Source organism: Typopeltis vanoorti, chromosome 5, assembly GCF_054136105.1.
Source record: "Typopeltis vanoorti isolate ZY-2024b chromosome 5, IOZ_Tvanoo_1.0, whole genome shotgun sequence".
In the NCBI taxonomy this organism is placed as follows: domain Eukaryota; kingdom Metazoa; phylum Arthropoda; class Arachnida; order Uropygi; family Thelyphonidae; genus Typopeltis; species Typopeltis vanoorti.
The window spans coordinates 82,567,019-82,592,733 of NC_143553.1; the positions used below are offsets into that span (position 1 = coordinate 82,567,019).

The 25,715-nt window shown below is 34.5% G+C and overlaps 1 protein-coding gene across 1 annotated transcript in view; it reads right to left on the reverse strand.

Moving 5' to 3' along the window:
• The window catches only part of LOC150106600 (uncharacterized), a 468,912-nt gene that overhangs the window by 371,172 nt on the left and 72,025 nt on the right, over positions 1-25,715 (reverse strand). Inside the window, exon 2 of the mRNA XM_090393439.1 lies at positions 18,442-18,513. Within this exon, the coding sequence (XP_090249565.1) occupies positions 18,442-18,513 (72 nt within the window). The remainder of the gene's footprint in view (positions 1-18,441; positions 18,514-25,715) is intronic.

Below are 25,715 nucleotides of genomic sequence, written 5' to 3' on the forward strand. Positions count from 1 at the left end.
GCTTTTATACCACACTCGTTACCCTTCTGGCCTGCACTTCATACCGTTCGTGTGCCTGCAGGTCACCTTTCTCTTTAAATTCCCTCCACAGTTGTTTCTTCTTTTGCAGCTCAAACTTAATGGTGTTATTCATCCATTTAACCCCTACTTGTTTTACTATTCGGACCCTAGGTATACAATCAGCCATAACTTCCTGTAAATGCTCCATGACCACTTCCCATGCTCTATCGACATCCAGCCCTTGCAGTTGTACATGCCATGACACTGATCCAAGCAATCTCCTAAGCTTTCATACTTGCCAGCACGGAAATTCCACATATACTCTGTCTTAATCGAAAATTCCACACCTTTAGCCACCTCCCAGGTTAAGACCTTATGATCACTCTCACCAATAGGTGGCAACATGGTGATATTCATTACAGTCAAATTATCAGATGCTATTACAAGGTCAAGCACTCTCACACCCCCCTAGTATTTTCAATTACATGCTGTCTGAGATAGTTATCCCTTAATAATTGAACAAAATCCATTTCCTTCCTCTCCATGTGTCCTCTCCTCCTTCCAATCAATGTTACCATAGTTGAAATCCCCCATAATAATAATTACCCTCCTTCCACTCATTTCATCAATTTGTTTATGCATACTATCTCCACCATCTATCCCATTACCTGGTCTATAGCAGCACCCAACTGTATATTTTGTTCTGCCAGTCTCAATCTCACACCAAATAGCCTCAAATGAGTCTTTTCACTATCCTGCGATACAACTTCAATTCTCCTTGGCAGCAGTTCATCACTATCATCAATAACACTTCTCCCCCTATTTTATTCTCTCTGTCCCTCCTAAACACACTATAACCTACACATTCTATCCCACTAACTATATCATCTTCTGTCAGCCATGTTTCACTAATGCCAATAACCTGTGGCCAGGAAGAGCCAATCAAGGCCAAAAATTCTTCTTTCTTGTTCCTAATACTCCTCTCATTAGTATACATGAAATGCAGAGGTCCCTTTGTTCCACCCCTATCTTGATGCATTATTCTAACTATCCCATTCCGATTTCTTGTCTTTAGTACTGGCTCGGGTACATTATATCCATTCTTACACTCAACTGTCTCCCTGATGTCCGCATATCCACTTCTCCACCTCCTTAGTAGTTCTAGTTTCCCTGGTTCTGCACATCCATTTTCACTTCATTCGACAATACTTTTTCCAGTCTCCGCACACCAAATCCATTCAAATGCAGGCCATCCATCTTGTATAAATACTTTCGCCCATCAAACTCATTCCACACGTCCACGAACTCCACACCACACTGTCTGCATAACCTGCGCATAAAGTCATTTGCGATTATTGCCCTCCTTCTAAACTCCTCTCTGTCATACCGCAGCAACAGACTCACCATCCTAACTCTATCACTCTTTTCTTTTGCTACCTTTAACAATACTTTCAAGTTCCCTCACATAAAAAATGTATCTCCTTTCAATTCATTCGTACCTGCCACAACTATCAATTCTTTCACCCTCTGTTTTTGCACTCTAATACTCTCACATCCTTAAACTTTGCACGCGGTAAGTATGATTTAGTTAAACTCCCATCTATCATTCCTCTTAATAACGAGTCGCTATACAACACTCTTTCCTTCATTTCAGAAACTCTCCCACTTTTATGCTTATTTTTCCTTTCAAACACTTGTTTATTTCCATTGGCCGAGGCACTCTGGAAAGAGTTTTGCAGGTGCTCTAATTGCCGCTGCGCATTTTGTATCACTGCACGCAACCTAGCGATCTCACTCCCTACAAATAATTCCTCATTTTTTTTCATCATTTAAACCATTTTCTCTCTCTGTATAGTTGCTTTCACTCTCTCTTTGATCACCGCTCTCATTGCCATCTTGTACAACATCGCAATTCCCTATCAAGCCACTATTTTCACTCGCATTCTGGCTTTCTTCAACCATAACTATCTCACGACCTGACATATACTTCAATTCCTCACTTTGCTTACACTTTCTGTACATTCTCCCACCACTATCACTTTCCATCCAAACTCCAGCCTCATTTGGGAATGCATACATCACACGCACACACACATCACATTGGTCAAACTTCCTCACATTACAGTTTTTTAACAAAGGCATCGTATTTTTGAATGCCATTATCTTACGTTGCATTGCCGCCATGTGCTATTCTATGAAATGTATCGTTAAAATACTAAATTAAATAAAACGGGATTCACACCAAAATCACACAGACACAACAAGCTACCAAAATTAGACAATATTAAGTTATGATTTAAACCAATATTCCAATTTTCACTCAAAATTATACTTAGCTTTCGGGAGCTCTCTGAAAACACTACACACTGTGTAGCCCTCTCTAAGATATAAAGATGCATATTCTGACAACTTTGAAATCAAAAAAGGAGAAAAACAAGGATGTGTCTTATCACCCTTACTGTATAATATATATAGTGAGCAAGTTTTTAAACATATTTCAGAACTGAAGGGGTGTAAAAGTCAGGGGTAGGAACATATACTGTTTCTACCCCGGACTTTTACACCCCTCTCAATATTGGATATACTCTACATGTTGGATTTGTGCAAATAGAAAGACAAAAACAGAAAATTTGAATATATATACAACAACTTCGGGTATGCAGATGACACAGTCCTTATAGCTGATCTTCAAAACTTAGTCACAGAAATTTACAACAGAAGCTTAGACATGGGATTAATTATTAACCTAAAGAAAACAAAGTGCATGATTATATCAAAAGATATAATCATGCACATTTTCTTTTGTTAAAACAAAAGAAAATTCAACAGGTTCAGTCTTTTATATATTTGGAACAAATGTTTACAGACAGAGGAAATTCCCTTAAAGAAATAAAAAGAAGAATAGAGATAGCAAGAAAAGCCTTTATTGATATGAAAACTGTTCTAACATCCAGACATTAATATAGACACAAGAAAAAGATTAATAAAATGCTATATCTGGTCAAGCCCTCTCTACAACAGTGAAACTTGGACTCTAAATAAAGAAGCAGAGAAAAAAATTAGAAGCTTTCGAAATGTGGACCACCAGAAGAATGTTGAAAATACCATGGAGAGAAAATGAAAAATGAAGATGTTTTAAAAAAAGCAAAAATGAAAAGAACATTAATGAAAATAATTAAAGAACGAAACCTTATATATTTTGAACATCTAACTAGACAAGAAGGCATTCAGAAATTATTATTAGAAAGGAAACTGGATGGAAAAAAGGGAGAGGTAGACCCAGGAGAATGTGGTTTGAAGACATTAAGGACTGGACTGGCTTGAAGTACCATAAACGTTCCAGAGTAGCAAAAGAAAGAAAAAAATTCCGTGACATGGTTGCCAACCTCCTTTTAGGAGATGACACTTGAAGTAGTTTTTGTATATATATTCAAATTTTCTGTTTTTGTCTTTCTATTTGCACAAATCCAACTCATATGATCTGTCTAAGGTAAAGATTATGAATTCTGGTACCCTTTCCTTTCCTAAAACCTGCTTATTCCTCAGGCATCTCTGCTTCAACTTCTTGGTAAGAGGATACCTCCAAATTTTCTTTATCCTCTCAGCTCTACAGTTCCTTACAGTATCTTTCAATCTGTTTTTAATTTCCAGTTCTTCTGTTGGTACTGCTCTGTTCCTGTCTTTGATGACATTCAATTTGGACTTATACTTGTGCTTTAAGTCACAAACTAAATGAAACATCCTTTTATAATTGTACCTTTCCAACTCATATGATCTGTCTAAGGTAAAGATTATGAATTCTGGTACCCTTTCCTTTCCTAAAACCTGCTTATTCCTCAGGCATCTCTGCTTCAACTTCTTGGTAAGAGGATACCTCCAAATTTTCTTTATCCTCTCAGCTCTACAGTTCCTTACAGTATCTTTCAATCTGTTTTTAATTTCCAGTTCTTCTGTTGGTACTGCTCTGTTCCTGTCTTTGATGACATTCAATTTGGGCTTAAACTTGTGCTTTAAGTCACAAACTAAATGAAACATCCTTTTATAATTGTACCTCATTTGGAATTCTATCTCTTCACACTTATTAAAATAAAATTTTTCCTTGTCTGTTTGATGGCTTTTCTCACTTATCTATGTAATCTTTTATCTTTTTCAGTCCTTGTGTCTCTGTTCTCCAAATGCCTCCTTTCAATCAGATCCCTGTTGAAATATGACTTCTGCATTATTTCAACCTTCATATACTTTTGGATCTGGCTTCCACTAAGGAGACCACAATAAAGATTGAAACCGGTCTGGCTAGTGGCCCCTCCCATAATGCATATCGTTAAAGATGTCTGTAAGAATATCTGCTTTCCATTATGGGATACTAAGGCAAGTGATGTTTCATTTAGTTTGTGACTTAAAGCACAAGTTTAAGCCCAAATTGAAATCATTAGCATCTATATATGAGTTGCCCAGTTGTAAAGTTACTTCACATTCAAACTTTGTTTGCTACCACTTGGATAAAGGATTAAACCAAGAACATAATTTCTCATCATCATCAAATTCCTCAAATACTCTCAAGGGGTGTACAGGATATTATAATAGTACTACATGAAAAACTTACATCAGTACTAACTTCTTATCAACAATTCTCCACCAAATCAATCTGTTATCCGTCAACATCATGGTATCTTATATTTTTTGTCTTCTAAGGCACTTTTTACTGTATCAATATCCCCCTATATCTTGGTCTTCTGCTGGGTCTTTTTCCTGCCAACCTGGCAGAGAACACTTGTTTTGCTAATCTTTCCTCTCTCATTCTGTTTAAATTACAGTTTAAATGAACATACCACCTGAGATTAGCACTGCTAACACATTCCTGGATGCTAACAATGTCAAGTTCTTTCCTAATATCCTTGTTTTTAATACGATATTACCATTGATGCCATCTGTTCATGCCCCTAATCTTTCTCAGGACTCTCATAACTGCAGTCTCCAGTCTTTGGTCAAGTGTTTTTACTTCTAACCCAGCTCTCAGATCCATAAGTTAAAACTGGTTTGAACACCGTCTTTTATACAGATAATTTATGTTTTGACTAATTTCTCTCGTTCCATATAAATTGATTCAGTTGACTTCCACACTGGCCTACTTGATTCTGTTGTCTATTTCCATATTTAATTTAACATCTTCACTAAAAATTGTGCCTAAATAGCTGAAATGTTTTACTTTTTCTATAGGTTTTCCATTGATGATGCAGTTGATATTTTCAATGCTTCTGTGTATTTTAATTGTCTTGTTATTACTGATTTTCATACCAAATTTATTACAAGTTATTACAATCAGAGAATCTTGCAGACTTGTAGTGGATTTATTTAAAAGTATATCATCTGCATAAAATAAAGAGCTAAGATCAACATCTCCAATTTTGATATCAGGTTTAATACTGCTTTCCTTCATAATGTGATCCATATAGATAATGAATAACAGAGGAGATAATGTACAGTAAACCCTTGATTTCACAGATCTCGGATTTAAAGGACAAAATTTCTGGTCCGTATGTCACATGTGAAAATTAACACCCTATTATAATGAAGGTTTATTTTCTTGATCCTGAGAATTAGTAATAATATTTTTGGTTTACAGATCAAGTGTTGATCAATTTTATTAACTTAACCAACTAGTTTCCCCAAATTTTAACTGTTGGCATCTTCAGGACACTTACATATAGGCTGAAACAATCTCACAATTAGGTGTAACTATAAAACTGACAAGAATAACTGTAAAAAACTTTTACAGTTATTAAATAAGTTAATAAAATTGATCAACACTTGATCTGTAAACCAAAAATATTATTACTAACACCCTATTAATTTTAAAATGCTTTTAACCAAGATTTGCTTATAATTAAATTAACAAGTTATTTTTGTTATTAATTTTCTGTTATTTTTTTAACAAATTTTGGCGAATAGGCCATCATATGTTGGAAAAACACTGTAGTAATTTAGCCGACATAAATGAGTCACCGCTCATAAAACATGTTTGCCAAATGATTAGCACGTGATCACACCAATCGCACTGTAATTGGTTCTGTTATTGCGTGGCATGACTTTCTATGGCAGTTTTAATGTGTGCCGGCCGATACATTCAGAAAATCTACTTTATTATATAACAGATTTTTGGAATTAACGGATACCCCCCTCACCCAAATTAGTCCATTATATTGAGGTTTTACTATACATCCTTGTCTGACACCAGATTTAACATGAAACCATCTTGCTATACTTCCTTCAATTCTAACTGCTGACTTACAACTTAAATAAAGACTAAGTATTGGTATAATATAATGTCCCATTGACAGATATAACTGTATGTTGAATAGCTTTTCTGTTGGCACCTTGTCACACGCCTTTTGCAGGACTACAAAACTTAGATACAGATCTTTGTTATATTCTCATGATTTCTCAACTATTTGTCATTAAGTGAAAATCTGATCCTGGCAGCCTCTATTTGGCTTGAATCCAGCTTGTTTTTCACCAAGCTTCCACAATCCTTCTCAACCGTTTCTCAAGTATACTTGTATAAATCTTACTGGAACATTCAGTAGGGAAATACCTGTAATTCTCACATGCATTTTTATTTCCCTTTTCATATATGGGTACTTTGAGAGCTCTACTCCAATCATCTTGAATTTGTCCCTCTGTCCAGGCATTCTGGACTATGCAGTGCAGCCACTGCAAGGTTTTCATACTCCCATACTTGAGCATTTCTGGTTGAATATTATCTACTCTTGCTACCTTTCAATATTTCAGGTTTTTATGGCTTTTTCTACTTCAAATTTGGATATGTATTCTTGATTGCATGCCTGTTCAGTATTTTTTTTACTGTGCTGTCACTGCTTGTTTCATTTAGCAAGTTTTTGAAGTAATTACTCCATACATCCAAGGATATCTTTTTTTCCTCCAGTTTTCGGGTCACCTTTATCATCTCTAATTCCTTTTACAGTACTCTTTCCACTATTCTTGATTGTATTCTTGATTGCATGCCTGTTCAGTATTTTTTTACCACTGTGCTGTCACTGCTTGTTTCATTTAGCAATTTTTTGAAGTAATTACTCCATACATCCAAGGATATCTTTTTTTTCTCCAGTTTTTGGGTCACCTTTATCATCTCTAATTCCTTTTACAGTACTCTTTCCTCCATTTCTGAGATTTTTCAACAGCCTCCAGAATATTTTGCTGCCTTCCTGATATTTATTTTCTATGTTCTTACCCAAGTCTTCTCATGACTTTTATTTAGCTAGTTTTACGCAGTGTTTAGCTTTCCTACATTTGTCTCTGTATTCTCGAAGAGCACAAGCTGACTTATTCGCCAAGAACTTTCAATATGCTTTCTTCTTTTTCTTCACTCTCTCTTAGCTCCCTGTGTCCACCAAGGAGTTCTGATATTTCTATCCTTGCAGACAACCTCACCACATGCCTCTCTGGCTGAATCAATCAGAGTTTTCTTCAAGGTTTGCCACTGAATCTTCAAGGTTTGGTTCTTGTTATCAAACGCTTTCATTTTTTCTTCAATAATCTTTGTGTATTTTAGTCTACAGTTCACATGTGAGAGCTGCTCAACTTTTATTCGCTTTAAAACTTTCTTATATGTCATTCTTTTCAATATGAAATTCAATTTTATCCTGCTCAAAACTACATGGTGATCACCTCCAATTTCAAATCCTCTGTAAACTCTAGTGTCCTGCACCAGGGAGAAAACATCACTATCAACAATAACATAGTCAATGAGACTTTTCTTATTCCTTGCCTCTTCTCTCCATGTGAATTTGTGCACATTTTTATGTTGGAACATTGTGTTAGTAATAACCAGTCCTGAGCTGAGCAGAAATCACAGGTATTTACCATTATTATTAGCTTTGCTCTTTTCTCCAAATTTTCTCAAAATATTTCTGTATGTCTGAAAATCATTTCCTACTCTGCTATTTGTCCCCAGCAAGGACCAACTTTTCCTTTTTCACTGTGTCAGTTGCTTTCTCTAAAGCCTCAAAAATTTCTTCCACTTCTACCTTAGTAGAACCTTCTGTAAGACCAAAGGCACAAATAAGTCTCATTGTACAGTTTCCCATTCTGGTATTTGCTCTACTTGATATTGCCTTTCATTCAAGGAGATTAGCCTCATATTTAGTGTTGAATATTATAGCTACTCCTTTTCCCTGATTGCTATTGTGTGAATATAACATTTTGTATTTATTGCTTAGAAAGATCTCACCAGTTTGTCTTTTTTGTTTCAGTCACCTCTATTATTGATCTGGTACTTATCCAATTCTTCTGCTAGTTCCACTTCTTTGCTATTCAAGCTTCTTATATTGATAGCACCGATCTTGAACTCTGGTGATGTTGAGTTGGGATGTCTTTCAGTAGCTGACTTTTGGCTGTTCACCCTGGTTCCCTGGAAAAAACAACAGGGGCCTTGTAATGGATGACGCTCCAATCAGCATGAAATTATGTCATTTTGTACCATCATTTTACATTGTGCTTTAAGCCAATAAGAATAAAGTTGGTAGGCTAAATCCTAAATTGCCATCCCATTCAGGTTCATTCAATATCCAGGTAGTTAGTGTAATTCAAATCATCAAGCTGATATTTCTAGAATGTCATTTATCAGTAATGATAAACCTCTGACAGGATTTTATTGAAATTTTATTATATACAGGACCACATGTTTGTCTTATTTCGTGGTTACTCTTTAATAAAGTTACATACTTGATTCCTAATGATATTATAAGATAAACTGAAATTTCTACTTCTAAAAAGATAGATGTATTTCTTCACATTCCATGTTTTCCTCTGAACATTTCTCATGAATTAATTGTTCTTCCAGAGCCTTCTAATCCAAATATACAAGTTATTCTTGTCACCTGGATTTCCTGAAGAGATATCAGTTTCCTTGTAATTTCTCAAATGGCACAACTTCTCTTTTTGGATTGGAATGCAGTCTTAATAAGCAATATAATTACAAGATGAAAGAGTTAAATGTAACCTTTGAAGTTTCTGAAGCTAGACAAGATGAATTGCTTGAAACTGAAGCAATAAACATGGATGAAAAAGAAGATTTAGTGAAAATAAAAGAAATCCTAGTAGAAAATGAAATAAAATTGGCAACAACTACAGCCAATGAAAAGAAGCCAATTAATACATTCTTTGAGTCTGCTTTTCAGTTATTTTCTAATGTTTCACTGAAGATCTGTCTGAAGGTTTGTACTAATGCAGTTGAGCATTCTCTACAACTTACTACTGTTGGATTCTGGTTATGTAGAAATTAGAATAAATGTTATTTGATTCAGAATCCAACATGATTTTCCATCACAAGAGCTATATTTGTAAATATTATTTAATGTAAATAACATAAATTATAATTTGATATCATATAACTACCTTAATTATATCAAATATTTAATTATTTAATCAAAGGAATGTGTTAATGATAATAAGATTCTGTATTAAATATTATTAAGCTATTTTATTTATTGTTATGTCAATATTATAAGAACTTATATTTGCAATTTAACTACGCATTTATTGAAAAGCAAATATTCTAATTATTCCTATTTTGTGAAAGCTTAACTCAATGTAGTATTAATCTAATGTAACATTGGCGAGAATGTTTACGTTTATCTGTTGTCATAGAGAGGCGTGAAATAAACGAGCGCGAGTGGAACAGAGCGTGGGCTAAATAAAGAAGAGAAAATATATAGGAGGTAAAAGAGTTGGGACAGAAACTTGGAAGTGAAAGGAAGCAAGGGGATAAACTAGAGAAGTAGAAGTAAATAAAAGGTTCTTAAGGTTAGGAGTTAAGTGGATAAATTTTATAGGTGAGCAAGGACGAAACGAATTTCATAGTTAGCTGAAAGTGAAATCAGCAGTAATAATAGAAGGGAAATTAATGCTACAATCGGATAAAATAAAAAGCTGGACGTTTAAGGAAGAATTCTGAATAAACCCAGCTGGTCTAGAATTGCGGCTTATTTCCGATTTGCCCTAAAAAGAACCTCACAGTGTTTTAATTAGTTTATGAGTGGTAACACGGATAGTTGAAGTACCCTGTAATTGATGTCTAGAATTCTGAAGTGCGAATGATAGTGCTTTAAGTATAACTGTGGATAAGTCTTGTGGATGTGTTTTTTTTAAGTAAGATAAATAAATTCCAAAAGTTTGCTCACAACATAATTGATGTACTAGGAACTATTTCCGGTAAGGTCTATCATAGTGTATTATTTCATTGCTTGAAGAATTGTGTGTTAATTACGCTATGCTTAATCTAACTTTAACTGTGGAAACTCTTTGTGATTGAGAGTTGGAGATAAGAATTGTTTGAAAGATATTTTCAGCTATTAGTGCCTGTGATATTTTGAACTTATAGCATGACTGAGAAATGTGTGATTGGATGTTCTATTATATTTATTTAAGTGTAGAAACTTTGTAACCCAGAAGCTGAGAAAGTGCATGTGAAGACTTGGAAGATTGTGCTAATGTGATTAACTTGACTTAATGTTTGACTTGTTTCTACTATTAAAAATTATAAGTAAAATTTATGTATGTGTTATATGACCTATATTAAATGCTTCATTTGTTAATCTAACTATTGTATTTGCCTGAATTTCTTTTTACTGCACCGTTCACAAAAATTCGAATCTAGCGGGAATCCCAGAAAGAAAATAAATACTTCGGCCTGAATGAATGAAAAGACTGCTAACTAACTTTGAATTGATCCTACTATTTCATATAGACTTATCTAAGGATAGAGTGGCGCAGTATAATAGAAATTTCTCTACCCTTGGATTAGTGATCAATTTACAATTAGTTGTGTTTTATTTTATGAAAGTGACTTGTAACAAGATGGCGGATTCGAACACAACATGAAGAAAACAACGTCACAACAAATCGAAAATGAAATAAAATTGGCAACAACTACAGCCAATGAAAAGAAGCCAATTAATACATTCTTTGAGTCTGCTTTTCAGTTATTTTCTAATGTTTCACTGAAGATCTGTCTGAAGGTAAGTGTTTGTACTAATGCAGTTGAGCATTCTCTACAACTTACTACTCAGACACCTAAGTAAAACAATATTAAACTCCAGTGAATTACACAGAGCATTTTCAACTGTTGCTACAAGAGTATGAAAAGGCAAGAATAATAGAAAAGTCTAACTCAAAATAAAAAAGTCCTTTTATTATGATAGAAAAACCTAATGGAAGTTTGTGATTGTTTCAGATCTGAGAGAAATCAATGAAGTCACAAAGCCCATTGATTTTTCTCTATATAAAATTGAAGAATTATTAATTGGTTTAGAAGCACCAGATTCCTTTATAGAAGGAAGATAGAATATATTTTGCCTTCACAACAAGATGGCAGAAGTACCAATTATGTCATCTTCCTCAAGGAGCTAGAAACTCAGTCATGTCTTTTCAGTCACTAATGAATTCTGTTCTATCAAACATGTTAGATAAAGGAGTTATTTGTTTTCAAGATGATTTGCTTATATACTCAAAGGACCTAACATCTCATAGAAAATATCGTAATGAAAATTCTTTCTAGATTAGATGAATCTAATTTACCCTTCAAGTGCGCAAAATGTCAGTTCTTTTTAAAGGAGATTGACAATTCAGGTTACAAAGTTAGTAAAACAGGAATAATTCCTACTACGAGGAATTTCAAATTAACAAGATAGATGAATTGAATAAGATTAAGGGTAAATCACCCAACTGTCAAAACTGGGAAAAATCTCTTATAGTTGAAGCTCGGAAAGAAGATCCCATTTTGAAAAATGTATACAAAAAAGTTCAAAAAGGTGAATCTATTCCTCAAGAATTTTCTTTCCTTTAAATGCTCTATTTAGATGAGCATGGTTTGCTTCTATCAAAGCAAATGGATGAGGGTAAAATAAAAGTAAAAATTTTAGCTCCAGTTATCATGAAATCTTGGATTCTCTATACTTTTCATGATTCTGAACTAGCTAGTCATCAAGGATTTGAGAGAACCTGGCACAGAATTAAGGACAGGTATTTCTGGAAAAGTATGAGAAATTATATTAATACATATGTGAAATCCTTTCATTTATGCCAAACTAGGTCTATCTTTAGCAGTAAAACACCTCTACAAGCCTTTCCAATTCCAGTTAGACCATTTCAAGCTGTAGCTACTGATATATTTGGACCCTTAACCACAACAAAGAAAGGAAATAAGTATATGCTTGTAGCCATTGATATGCTATCACGCTTTCCAGAAGCAGTACTTACAAAAGATCAGACTGCTAAAACTATAGCTAATAAATTTTTAAAGATGATAATCTCAAGGTATGGTACACCTCAAATGCTTATCTGATCAAGGAGCAAACTTTACAGCAGAACTAATGTTGCAATTATGTAAGTTATTATTATAATTATTTGGTAACCTCCATGGAGTCAACAGACTGATTGTGGGTGGCCCATTCAACCAGCAACATGTCTATCATAATGAGCTCTGAAGTTATTTACACTACCTGCACTTACAATGCACTCACTAACAACTCTCCAGATAAAAAAATCTATTCCTCACTCCCTTCTTCACCACATCTCTATACAACTTCCAGGGATAGCCTCTTGTTCTTCCCATCTTAACATCCACTCTTTTTATAAATTCTTCTGTATTAATCTGATAGAATCTCTTAACTAACTTGAAGGTCTCTATGATACATCTTTTCTTCTTATCCACTAACCTCTGTAATCCACATTCTCTCAATTGCTCTTCATAACCAACACTCCTGAGTCCTGATATCACTTTGGTTATTCATCTTTGGACCCCATCTCTAGTATTTCCAGATCAATGAAAACTAGGTGACCAAATCTGAGCACAATAGTCCTTATGTAGTCTGACCAATCCCTTATATAGAGGCATCACCACCTCCTTATCCCTTAATATCAATGTACTTTTTATCATAGAAGCAATATGATGTGCAGTCTTTGCAACACACGTGATATGCTCTCAAAACTTCAATCCACTGTCCACCATCACTCCAAGATCTTGAATCTCATCCACTTCCTAAAGTACAGCTCCACCAATACAATATGTAGCCTTATATCTCTGTATCCCAAAGTATAAATAACTCCTTGCATTTATTAACATTAAAATTGCAACTCCACTCAAGTCTATTCAAATCTTCCTGTAGAGAATTAACATCAGCACTATTCCTGATAATTCTACCTAACTTTGCATCATCGACAAACATTTGAAGATCCCCAGTAAATCCACATGAAACATTAACAAATAAGAAACAGTAGGAACCCAAGAACAGAACCTTGAGGCACGCCACTGGTCACCTTCCTTTTCTGAGACACAGCTCCATCATACACAACTTGCTAGTATCATTCAGAGAGCCAATCTCTGATCCATTTAACCAATATACTATCTATTCCTATCCTCTGCAGCTTGAGCACCAACTTATCATGTGGTAATCTATTGAATGCAATATGATGTGCAGTTATTTCAGGAATCAAAGTCCAGGAATATCACTGTATATGATTCTCCCATCACCTTATCATAAAACATAAGCAGATTGCTAAAACAAGACCTGTCCTTCACAAACCTATGCCAACCATCATAGAGAATCTTGTTCATCAATCCAATACTGTATTCTATTTTTAATCAATTTTTTTTCAACACTGTGATCACAAGTGCATATATACAGACCAGCCTATAATTAGAAACTTCTGTTCTCGAACCATGCTTGTGGAGAGGTATTATTTTGCTTTCTTTCCACACCTTAGAAACCTTGCCCACTGCAAGACTCTCGTTAAATAACCAGAGCAAGAGCATGGCTAACTCTTTTAGTACAAGCATCAACCCACCAGCATCAACCTGCCATAACAGAAAAATTCCCTTGGATTAGCTTTGACCTGACTGGACAGCCCCCTCTCATATTCTATCACATTTCTGGGGGTGCACTTTATATTCTTCATACATTCACTGCAAACTGTCTTGTACTTTCTCCACAACAACTTCTTTTGTAACACTGCTTGCTTGATTTGACTGTTCATCCATCTAACTCCACCTAAGCTCTTCCACATCACTTCTATTAACACCGTCACAAACATTCCCATCCATTTCCTGATTATTTTCGGTAACACCATGCTCATTTTTGGAATGTCCTAGCCTTTCATCGCACTTCTCACATATTATAATATGTTCCTTTTCATCATTCCATCTAACACTCCATAAATCTCTAATAATGTTTTTGAATGCATATAAAACAATTGTTGCATCTTGTCCACTGTGAAAAGTCCAGGAAAAAACTTGATTCTCAGAGTTGAGACCTTCTTTGCCACTGGGTTGTACTTCTTTGCCTTCTTTTTTTTTTTTTTTGTACGTTAACAAACACGTTCACATTAATCAAGATAAAAACCGAAGCAAACACTATTAGAACCACAATATCACAGTACAATGATTATATCCAGTCTGGCTATCACACAAAAGCACTATTATACAAATCTACATACACAATATAATTTAGGCGGGGAGGGGGAAAAGCACTTTTCATAACACCATTCAAATACACTGCTGAAGTCTCAGCCTCAAAGTAATGGAATGTGTGAAAGGACTTTAAAACATACACACTTTCTAAACTACCTAATGGTAAATTGTCAAATTGGGATTCTTACTTTCCACAAGCTTTATTTGCTTGTAGGACAGTAGTTTATTCTGCTATTAAAGAAAAACCTGCTTTTGCACCATATGATTTTGATCCTAACTTTCCAAATGAGATTTACACATATTAATCAGGTTTCTTGGATATTGGTGAATATCTTGAAGATATAGTAGAAAGAAATTCATTTGTTGATGAGCTTATAGCAGAAACTAGTAAAGTTAGTTCCCATAAAACACAAGCATTTATAAATAGATTCAGAAATATAAGAATCTTAGTCCTGGTAATTTAGTACTTTTAGATAATAAGTTAGCCTTAGAAAGGGTGGTAAATTAGGAAAAAAGGCTTTAGATCCTTATAGGATATTAGAAAAGTTATCTGTTGTAAATTTTAAAATACAAGATATAAAGAATTCAATAAAATAAAATAATCTCCTTGCGGACATGTAGATGTGCTTTGCATTATGGGAGATACTGAGACAAGGAGTGATGAGAGCCTGGTCCACCTTTACTACGAGTTCCCTCAGTCCTGAAGATACTTCAGGTGCAAACTTTGTTTGCTTACACTTGGATAAAGGATTAAACTAAATTTATTATAGGCTAACCAAGTGGAAAATAAACTTCCAACATCTTTCTCTAAATCCAGAGTAATTTAATAATAAGGTGGTACATCTTTTGGCAACTCATATAAGTAAATATGACCTCTCCATTGCTTCTACCTTAGTATCACCACTTCTGGGCCTGGTTCCCACTGACGAGACCTTAATAAAGTTTGAAACCGGTCTGGGTAGTGGCCCTTCCCTTAATGCATAGCATTATACATGTCTGCAAGGAGATGTGCTTTGCATTATGGGAGATATTGAGACAATGAGTGATGAGAGCTTGGCTTCATCACTCCTTCTCTTCCTTCACTATGAGTTGCCTCCGTCCTGAAGATATTTCAGGCACAAACTTTGTTTGCTTACACTTGGATAAAGGATTAAACTAAATTTATTATAGTCTAACCAAGTGGAAAATAAAATTCCAAAAACATCATCTAGTTACGTACATAAGTCTAAACCTAAGTTCTCCAAGGAGAAAATAGATAATAAAAATAAGCAACATGACAATTCAAGTCATGAAAATAGTTGTACTTTAGAAGAGTTAATATCAGAGTATCATAAATGTGTGTATGAAGATTCAAAAGATAACAAAGAACCTACATCTTCTAACTTATATACTGTTAATGAAGATAACCAATCCTCTGAAATTAGTTAAAGACTTTGCACATGAGGCCTATAAATTGTATTCGCAAGAGGTGTGATTTTGTTAAAATTAAAAGCAGATAATATGTAAACAAAAACAATATTATTATTATTATTATTTTATCTTTATTTTATTATTATTATTATTTTATCTTTATTTTATTATTATTATTATTTTATCTTTATTTTATTATTATTATTATTTTATCTTTATTTTATTATTTATTTTATTTATATTTAAATGAATTGATGCATTAAATAATGACAAATTACAGGAAAGTTCTATATAGCCAAGTGAGACTACATAACGTTTAACTGAATACTATTTTCAGTTTGTTATTGTAGAAATATTTTGTTTTGTCTCTCAGTGTTGAATAGAGTACAAAAGAAAATTGAGCCCACTTATGTTATTTTTAAAATGGCCATTTAAATATTCCTTGTATGTATTATTAATTGTATATAAATATATGCTTAAAGTAAATATTTAAATTTTTTAAAAACTGAGCATCATTCTTTAGAATACAACATATTGGTCCTGAAGTCAATGCACTATCACAGATATGATATAAATCTGGAACATTCTAACCAACAAAAAAAATTAAATTAAATCTATTGTTATCTATACTCCACAGCTGTCTTTAAATATAGGTGGGGAATAACATATGTGGAGCAGATAAAGCTCTCTCACACACACACATTAAAATATAACAACATCTAGCTCCTTCATTACGGGGGGATTGAGACAGCCTTCCCGTGCCATGGACGAACTCTCTTCAGCTGCGCTGCCATCAGTATCTGACATTGGAGAGAACACTGGTCTAACAATCTCCCAACAAACGGCTTTCTCGTAAAAGATCCCTGTGATCCACAGCCTGGTTTTGCTCTTCCTAGGAAGATCTGGTCATCAATAAACAGGATCAGAACTAATCAGGGCAGATGTGGCTACCTTCTACATAAATGGAGGCTGTTAGATCACCTTTGTTGTGATTGTTTGCCTGTGGCTCGGACAATTACTCATATTATGTACGACTGCCCAAGGTGCCAATTTCACGGTGGTGGCCTACAGGACATCCAAAGGTGATGGATGAGGCCTTGGATTGGCTTTACAGACTGGACCTTGACCTGTAGTTGATATGGTCGTGGCGGTGGTTATGGAGGAAACAGAAGATCACGGTCCCATCTCACCATGAAGACGTTATTCTCGTAGTCACTCTCATAGCCCATCGTCATAGTATCAGCAGAATTCCTCCTCATGTTAGAAGATAATAATGCAATGTGAAATGGGCCTCCTCTAATGGATTAAGTTTCTCGCACAAGACACAACTGCTCTCTAATTAAACCTCGGATACAGCTACATTTATGTTGTGAAGTGTTGTCATACTTGGTGACATGCAGGACGATAATTGCCCCTGGCTTGATTCTGATAAGTTACTTTTGTTTTATTGTAATCAAAAAAGAAAGACTTAGAAAACAGGTTGTGCCTTTTATGTAATGAACTTTTATATGTTAAGATTTTCATCATTTGTTTCTGGAAATTGTGATTGTACTTTTCACTTGCCAGTTTCATGTAGCCATAAGCATAAATAAATAAATAAAATTACGGAAAAGCAAGTCTTTCTGACTGTGCTTCAAACATGCAATCAAATCGATTGGAAAGGCACTCAGTTCTTACATCGGACCAAAGCGTGCAAATGTAAATTCAACGAAGCCTGTGAAATTATTAATCAATCAAATCTCAATGAAAATGAGGGCTTAAAAATCAAAAGAATTTGGATGGCTCACCTACAGTCACATAGCACCTGAAAAAAATAAGAAATCGACCAATTTTTTAGCAAAAATAACTCGCATATAATCCAGAAGAAAAGAAATTTAATTGGATAATGATATACTCTCAGACAACAAAGATAAATTTTAAATAACAGGAATATAGGAAGTTAGTGACCGCTGATGTAGTTCTACCAGTGTAATTTTAAAAAAAATTTAACTGAGAATAATTGCAAACTACAGTGTGCAATTATTCTCAGTATAAAGGCTTATTATTATTCTCAGTATTTGATATAAAGGCTAAAATTTTGATTTTCAGCCTTTATATTAAGGTCATCCTTAGGAATACATGTATATATACTAGCTCAAGATATTTGTGAGTTTGTGTGTTTCCTGAGGATGACTTAGATATAAAGATCAAAATGTCAAATTTTATTTTAATATAATCAAGTTCTTTAACACAGTAGTGTGTCTCGATAATTATTCATAATGACTGCTGATCACTGTGTAACCCTGAAAGAAAGGGAAAAAAAATCTATAAAGTAGTAGTTCAACAGAGAGCAATTTGTGCTGCCAGTTGTAAAGGTTGTATTCTTATAAGCTCTCTATCACTTTCAAAACTTTTAAACAGTTGCCAATAATGCTATGAAATAATGAGGAACAGTTATCATCCTCGCTTTTAATATCTTTCACTAACAATTTGAAGCCTTTCTAGTTATTTTCTTCTTAGCTTACTAAAAAATAAAATAATAAATATAAAATAAAATAAAAACTTACAGTTTCTGCAGCTTAGTTAATCCACTGAAAGCCATTTCACTAATGCCAGTGATGTTATTTTTTTGTAAATCTCTGTTCAAAAGAAAGAATGAAAGAAAAGTTTATTATACGTTAAAAAATTGTTATACAGGAAAACCTTGCTTGACGCAAATTCGATATGTGTGATAATCAGCTAGCGTGACTGAGTGAAATGATAATATTTTCTGCTTTAAGCAAGTGATTAATCAGTTAACATGAATTTTTTACATTATGAGAAATTTCATTGGCTTTAATAACTCAGCTGATAACATTATGGAAGAAATCAGCACAACCGGAAAATAACTTGGATTTAATGAACTGGATAACGAAGATGTAAAAAACTTGCTCGATTCCCATTCAGTTAAGCGAGAATAATCTCCTTCAACTAGAAGAACAGCGTGCATAGAAGATAAGGAGTGCAAACAAGAAGAGAATGTTACGACTGAGAAGTTAACTGCAAAAGAACTTGAGCTAGTTTTCAATCACATTGAGCACGCTAAGGAAATTTTGTTTGATGCTGATCCTGATATGTAACGAAGCTTCAAAGTCCACTGAAATCTTGATAAAGCGATCGCCAGCTATCGCAAACTGCATGACAAGATGAAAAGTCAAGCACTATTCAAACATCTTTACTTAATTTTTTTTGTAAAAAAAGTAACTCAATCAAATGTTCAGACATTAAATAAAAATTTAAGCAGTTGATTTTTATTAACTTTGATGATTTTGTCTTCTAATATAGCTTATTTTTTTTTAATTTATACTAACTGATGGATGAATTATAATTATTCCTATTGTTTATTGTATTCGCTTAATAATGCAATGTGAAATTAATGCAATTTCGCTTAGCATGCATTAAGTGAGGTTTTCCTGCATTTGTGTTGGAAATTTATACAATTTTCAGCATACTAGTATTGGGGTAAAAATACAGCATACTAGGGTAAAAGTTTGCTTGCTTTAGTAGCTGGGTACTAAAAATCTGCTCTGTGATCATAGCTCCAATAAAATTTTATATAACTAATAGGAAAAAAGCAACTCAAAAGCATGAAGCAAAGAAATTAGTTTCACCCCCCCCTTATTTTTTTGCAAGGAATATAGATAGCATAACAGATATCCTTATAATTCTTAAAAATAAAAAATACAACTAGAAAGCCTAAAATTCCTATTGTTTCTACAAAGAGGATTTTATGTATTTTTAATGTTTCCAAGAAACAACACACAAGGTATAAATACAAAAAAGCAATATGGAAGGCAGTACTAAATTATTATCACATTTAGTTACAAGTAACTAAAGCAACCTTTGCTCTCAGTTAGCATATTATTATTATACAGGTGAGAAGACTCATCACTGGAGACCCACGCTAACTGTTATTCACACAATACTTCTGACTCTTCTTAAACCCGTTCATGATCAGGGTACTCCCAAATGCATCAGGCAATCCATTCCAAATCATTCCTCACTCTCAAAGCAAAAAATCTAGTTCACATACTCTTACTAACCACACTTCCTACACAACTTTCAGGAGTAACACCTGGTTCTCTCTCTCTTTTCCCTTATCATTTCCTTAAAAGCTTTTCCATTTTTCCTTAAAAGTTGGCAAAATAACTCAAAGGATTACTTGTTGAAAAACACTAATCCTTTGAGCTATTTTACCTACACTTGCAATATGCCATCTAAACTTCAATTCTCTGTCCACCATTATTGCCCAGATCTGTAGCCTCATTAATTTCCTTCAATCCAGTACTATCAATGTAATAATATACCGTATGTAATCTTTTCATTCTGAAGTGCATTACCTTACATTATACAACATTAAACTGACAACCATTATCCATCATCCACACCACCAATCTATTTAAATCATCCTAAATGCTAAATCACCTTTATAAACTATTGCCTTGCCCATTTTTGCATCATCAACAAACAATTGAATATCCCTGTTAAATCATTTCCTATACCACTAATACACAAACTGAACAGTAATGGCCCTAGTAGAGAACCTTGAGGCACTCCACCAGCTACCCTTCTCACAGATCCCACTCCATTCTACTCTCTATCTGTCAGCCTTCCCCCTCCCCTCCATTCATGCTACTAGCTTCATATCCATTCCCATTTGTTCCAACTTTTGTAATATTTTTCATGTGGTATTCTGTCAAATGCTTCTGCAAAGTCCAACATGGTGTAGCCATTTGCCTTATCCAATTCTGCTGTCCCTGTTATAAAATGTGAGTAGAATGTCAGAATTTACTGTCATCTGCTCTTACCAGATTATTAAAGCAGACACCCCTTTCACCTGTTTGGTTTTTTCTGAGATTATAACTGACACTTCGATATAAAGCCAAGACTCAGAAATCCACACAGTATGCAGATTTAATTTCTCCGGTTAATAATGAAAACCATGTAAGCGTATTCTTTATGCTTCATGCATTAGTATATTAAGATCATGATACTACGTGAAATACCCTTCACATCTGCATCCAGTCACTTAAATTTGCTTAGGTGTTGTTTCCAAGTCTTTTAAAAATGGTACGGGTTTTATGGCTTTACTTGACGGATCTACCAGGATTTAGGTGGATACCATCGCCACCAAACCATTTCCGATTATTAACAAACTGATCCCATAAATGAATGAGACCAAGATCTTGTGCAACGCATAACTTACTTAGAATCAGATTAACTGTTAATGCTCTAACCATAGACTACTCGCTATTAAATCTGGCCATTATATTTATAAATATCTTCTTATCTGTTTAACTATTAAAAATAACTCTCGCCTCATAGCAGTTAATATAAAGTACACAAAATTAATCTGTAGTCTTTTAAATAACCCCACTTTCAAATTATTTGTTTCCACCAACATCGTCACCTCAGCATTTTTGTCATATTCCATACACATGAATTGATTTAAATCACTTACCCTCTGCATCTAGGCATACACCCTAGTAACATTCTGGTGATCTAACCTGCATGAAATATTCCCATCTCTCTCTTGCCACAGATTTTAATGCTAGTACTTAAATTCAAAATCTGCATCTAACATATAGTCAAGAAACGAATGCTCATTATTGAAATCCTCTTCCACATCGAATTCATCCACTTAACCCAACTATTTTCACCTGAACTGACATTATCTATCCCAGATATGCTATTTCAAAAGCGGAGCACTTATTACCAGAGACCTACAGGAAGTCGGGGACTCATCGAAGGAGGCCATATCATTAACACACTGCACTTTTTATCACCAAAGGCAAGCTGTTCCAATCACGCACTGCTCAGTGAGAGAAAAAATCTAGCCGTTATATCTTTCTTCTTCTTCTTTCAAGATATAGGCTAAAAGCTTGTTTCGACATCCTAAGGAGTATATTTTCGGTGTCTTTCTAGGTCGTCCTATGTCTCTTTTTCTCTTCGGTTTATACTTTGTTACTTCTTTTGGTAGCCTTCCCGCCTCCATTCTTTGTATATGTTTTCTCCAATTCGTTTGTTGTTATTTTATTTTATCATTTATTGCTCGCATTTGTAATTCCTTCCTGATTTCATCATTTCGTATTCTATCCATTCTTGTACATCTTGTATTCTATTTTCATCTTTTTCCCCCTCTCTCTCTCTATCCAACTTTCTAACCCTTTCATCCCTATCATGACTGCATTAATTCTCAACTTCCATGGATATCCTCCATGATTCCTCCTTCTCTCAATACATCACTTTTTGATAAGTCAGTCAGCAATCTCTTATCCAAGCAATCAGTTTATAGTCCAATCTCACTCTGATTTATGTAATAGCTCTCCATACAGGCCTTTGCAAAATCCAAAAAGTATCATGGTGTAATCTATTCCCCATGTCTAACTCAACTGTACCATTACTATAAGATGTGAGCACGTTACTCAAACATGATCTACCCTAAATAAATCCATACTGCTAATTGCAAAACAGATTCTCCGTTAATCCATTTCTGTATGCGAGTTCTTACATCTTTCCAAAAATCCTTATTCCCCCACTACAGAGACAAATTATAAGTCGTCAAAGGCGCAAGAAGTTCATCTGAACACTCTTGTAGCATCGGAGCTGATATCCTATCAGCCCCTGTTCCGAATTATTATTCCTAGAACCTCCTATTGAATTTCTTCATCCAGTGTAAAGATAGCACTAATCTCCATATTGCATACACTTTGCTGATTGCTCTTAGCAAAATGGAATGTAATTGGTTGAACAATCTCTTCCATATTTGCCACCACATCCTGTAGTGATTTTTTTTTTATTCTTTTAATTGAAACATAACGATAGAATTGTTTTCGGTTGTCTTTAGTGCAGAGGCAGTTTTTTAACACTCAGACCTATTTTCTCCATACAATTCTTGTAACTCTTGTCTTATAATTTTCGTATGATCCTTATAGACGGTATTCTTTTCACATTAATTTTTTTTCTTGAGAATTTCTTGCTAAATAAGACTACACATTAATTTCATTCCTATCATATTTATTCTTCGAAATCTAGGGATATATTATATATTATTTAAGTATTTTTTTAACGCTTCTATGCACTAGAGATATCTTTTCCATTCAGCAATCGATACCATACTCTTCAGTTGGTCATAATTTCATGCTTTATAGTTTGCATTCAGTATGTAACCTTTTCTGAATGGAACATCCTTATACTTAGCCCCCTTCCGACGTCAGCAATCGCTGTTCGGTCCCCGTCAACGATTATGCTGTAACAGCATGATTGCTGTCACTAACCAGGAACAAATATCTTTAAACGAAATCCCCCTCTGATAGTATTATAAGGTCTAACACACTAGCTTCGAATTCCTTCTGTCACATGCTGCTTGAGGAAGATGCCTCGCAACAGCTCAGTAAATTCGGCTTCATTTTTATCATGAAATTTCACCTCTGCCAAATCAGATTAATTTAGAGATGCATTTAATCATTACCCGCAATTAATCCATTATATCAGGGTCTGTAAACAATATTAGTATCCTACCATGTATTTGATCTTGTTAGACTCCAACTCACACCAGAAAACTTCAAACTTACAGCTACATAGCCAATTGTTACTAATATTACAATGACAGCTTCCTACCCAATATGAATTCGCATCATCTGATTTCATAAGCAGTATACTCTATCTCTGAGAGCCAGGTCTCGCTATTGCCTACAATCTAAGGTCACAGCATATTCACCAAGCCAGCAAAACTCTATCCCTTTTGCTCCTAACAACATTTGTGTACAGACATAAGCATGCTAAACAACTTGCAGATCTCTATTCTTAACTAATTCACTGCAAAACCACCTTCTACAAAATCTATCGATTTTCTAGATGACTCGGCCGATGTTTCTCTTACCACCCAAGAAGCAATGAGACAATTACACCATTAATTAATCTGACAGCTGGATAGCATACAGTGATTTCCTCCTAAAGTTTACACTTCGTTTTCACCAATAGTCTATGTAAACTTCTGGGGCACTATAAAGGTGAGTCCTAACATATTCAATCCAGATGTTTGACTTGGGATCTTCTTAACAAGATAGAGAACTAAGAATTAGTACATATTCTAATACACCTCCGAATCAAAAAAATAGAATAATCTAAAGAAAATGTGTTGAATGATTTGCAATTCTAATTTAATTGCATAGAAAATAATTATTACCAGATATGAATTGGCATCATCTAAATTATGTACTTTGTAGATTATATTACCATGTAAAACACATAAAAATGTAATAAAAATTATAAGAGAACTGTTATTTGAAAACATTCACAAAATTAGAATAATTTTTAACGTGGTTCAAAATATTAGAATATTGCAAAAATAAATGCACAAAAATTACAGTCAAAGAGAAACAACATGATAATTAGTACTGTTGTATCCTCCTTAGCTTTTATGACCGTTTGTAAACAGTTGGGCATATTATTTACTATTGGTTCAGAGTCTTTTTTTTATATTTTTTTTATATCAAAACATGCCCATGTGGTCTGCAGACTAGAAATAGGTTCATTTTTTCCTATTGGGGCAACTTCTTGAAGATGTTTTTCATAATTTCCCACAAATTCTCAATGGGGTTTAAATCTGGTGAGTGTGCGCCGGCCAAGGAATTACATTGATTTGCCTTTCTTTGAGCCATCTAGTAGCGGTCTTGAAAGCGTGACAAGATGAATCTTGCTGAAAAAGGAAATCACCATCACATAAATCTTCCGAAGCCGGTAACATAAAGTGCTCAAGAATTTCTTGGTACACTTTGGAATTGACTCTTTTGTACACAATACACAGCCTACCAGGATCCTCTGCAGCCATACAAGCCTGTACCATGACAGAGGTTGCAAATTTCACCAACGTTTCGTGCATTCTATATCAAATGTTTCTTGCTTAAGACGACAAACATGTATCCCTTGACGACCATGAGACACACAAAAGATACTTTCATCGCTAAAAAGTACCTTTTTCCAGTCCTCTTGATCTCACAACAGCCTTCTTACACCATCGCACTCTAACTGCCTTCTGCTTGAAAGTCACATAAGCGGCTTCATTTTAAGAACATGATTTAAAACCCAATTTGTGAAGTCGTCTCAACATCGTAGATTTAGACACATTCACACTCAGTTCTTTCCATCTCCTGTGATTTTTTTTTAATTTTTTTCAGATTGTTGTGCCATGGAACCCAAATTAACGAAAGAATAAAGATTGTTCTTATGTATGCCAAATATACTGTCACACAACGTTCACGTTTTAGGGTTTAATTCCAAGCATCCTGACAAGTCTCCAAATGATCAGAGAACTGTTGGTAAATTATTTTTTTACGTTTCAAAGAAACAGGATGCAGTGAGACGGGAGGCAGTACAGTGGTCGACCAAGACGTTCAAATGATGCAGAAACATCAGAACGGATGCAATATGATTTAAGAATTATGGTATGGGATGTTATGTGGGAGGGGGATAAATTGATCCATATTTCTTTCCCAACACTGTAACTTGAGGCTCATTGAATAGCCTGACTTCTGTGGCCATTCAGTAGGCCAGGGAAATGTTTCTTGCAAAAAATTACGGACGTTAATTGAAAAATGTAGCGGAGCCCCATCTTGCTGAAACAACAGAGCTGTTCGTTCTGCGAACGGGAAACCTTCCTTCATTTGCAGCAAACATTTCTGATGCCCGAATCGGATGAGATCCCGTTCGCAGAACGAACAGCTCTGTTGTTTTAGCAAGATGGGGCTCCGCTACATTTTTCAATTAACGTCCGTAATTTTTTGCAAGAAACATTTCCCTG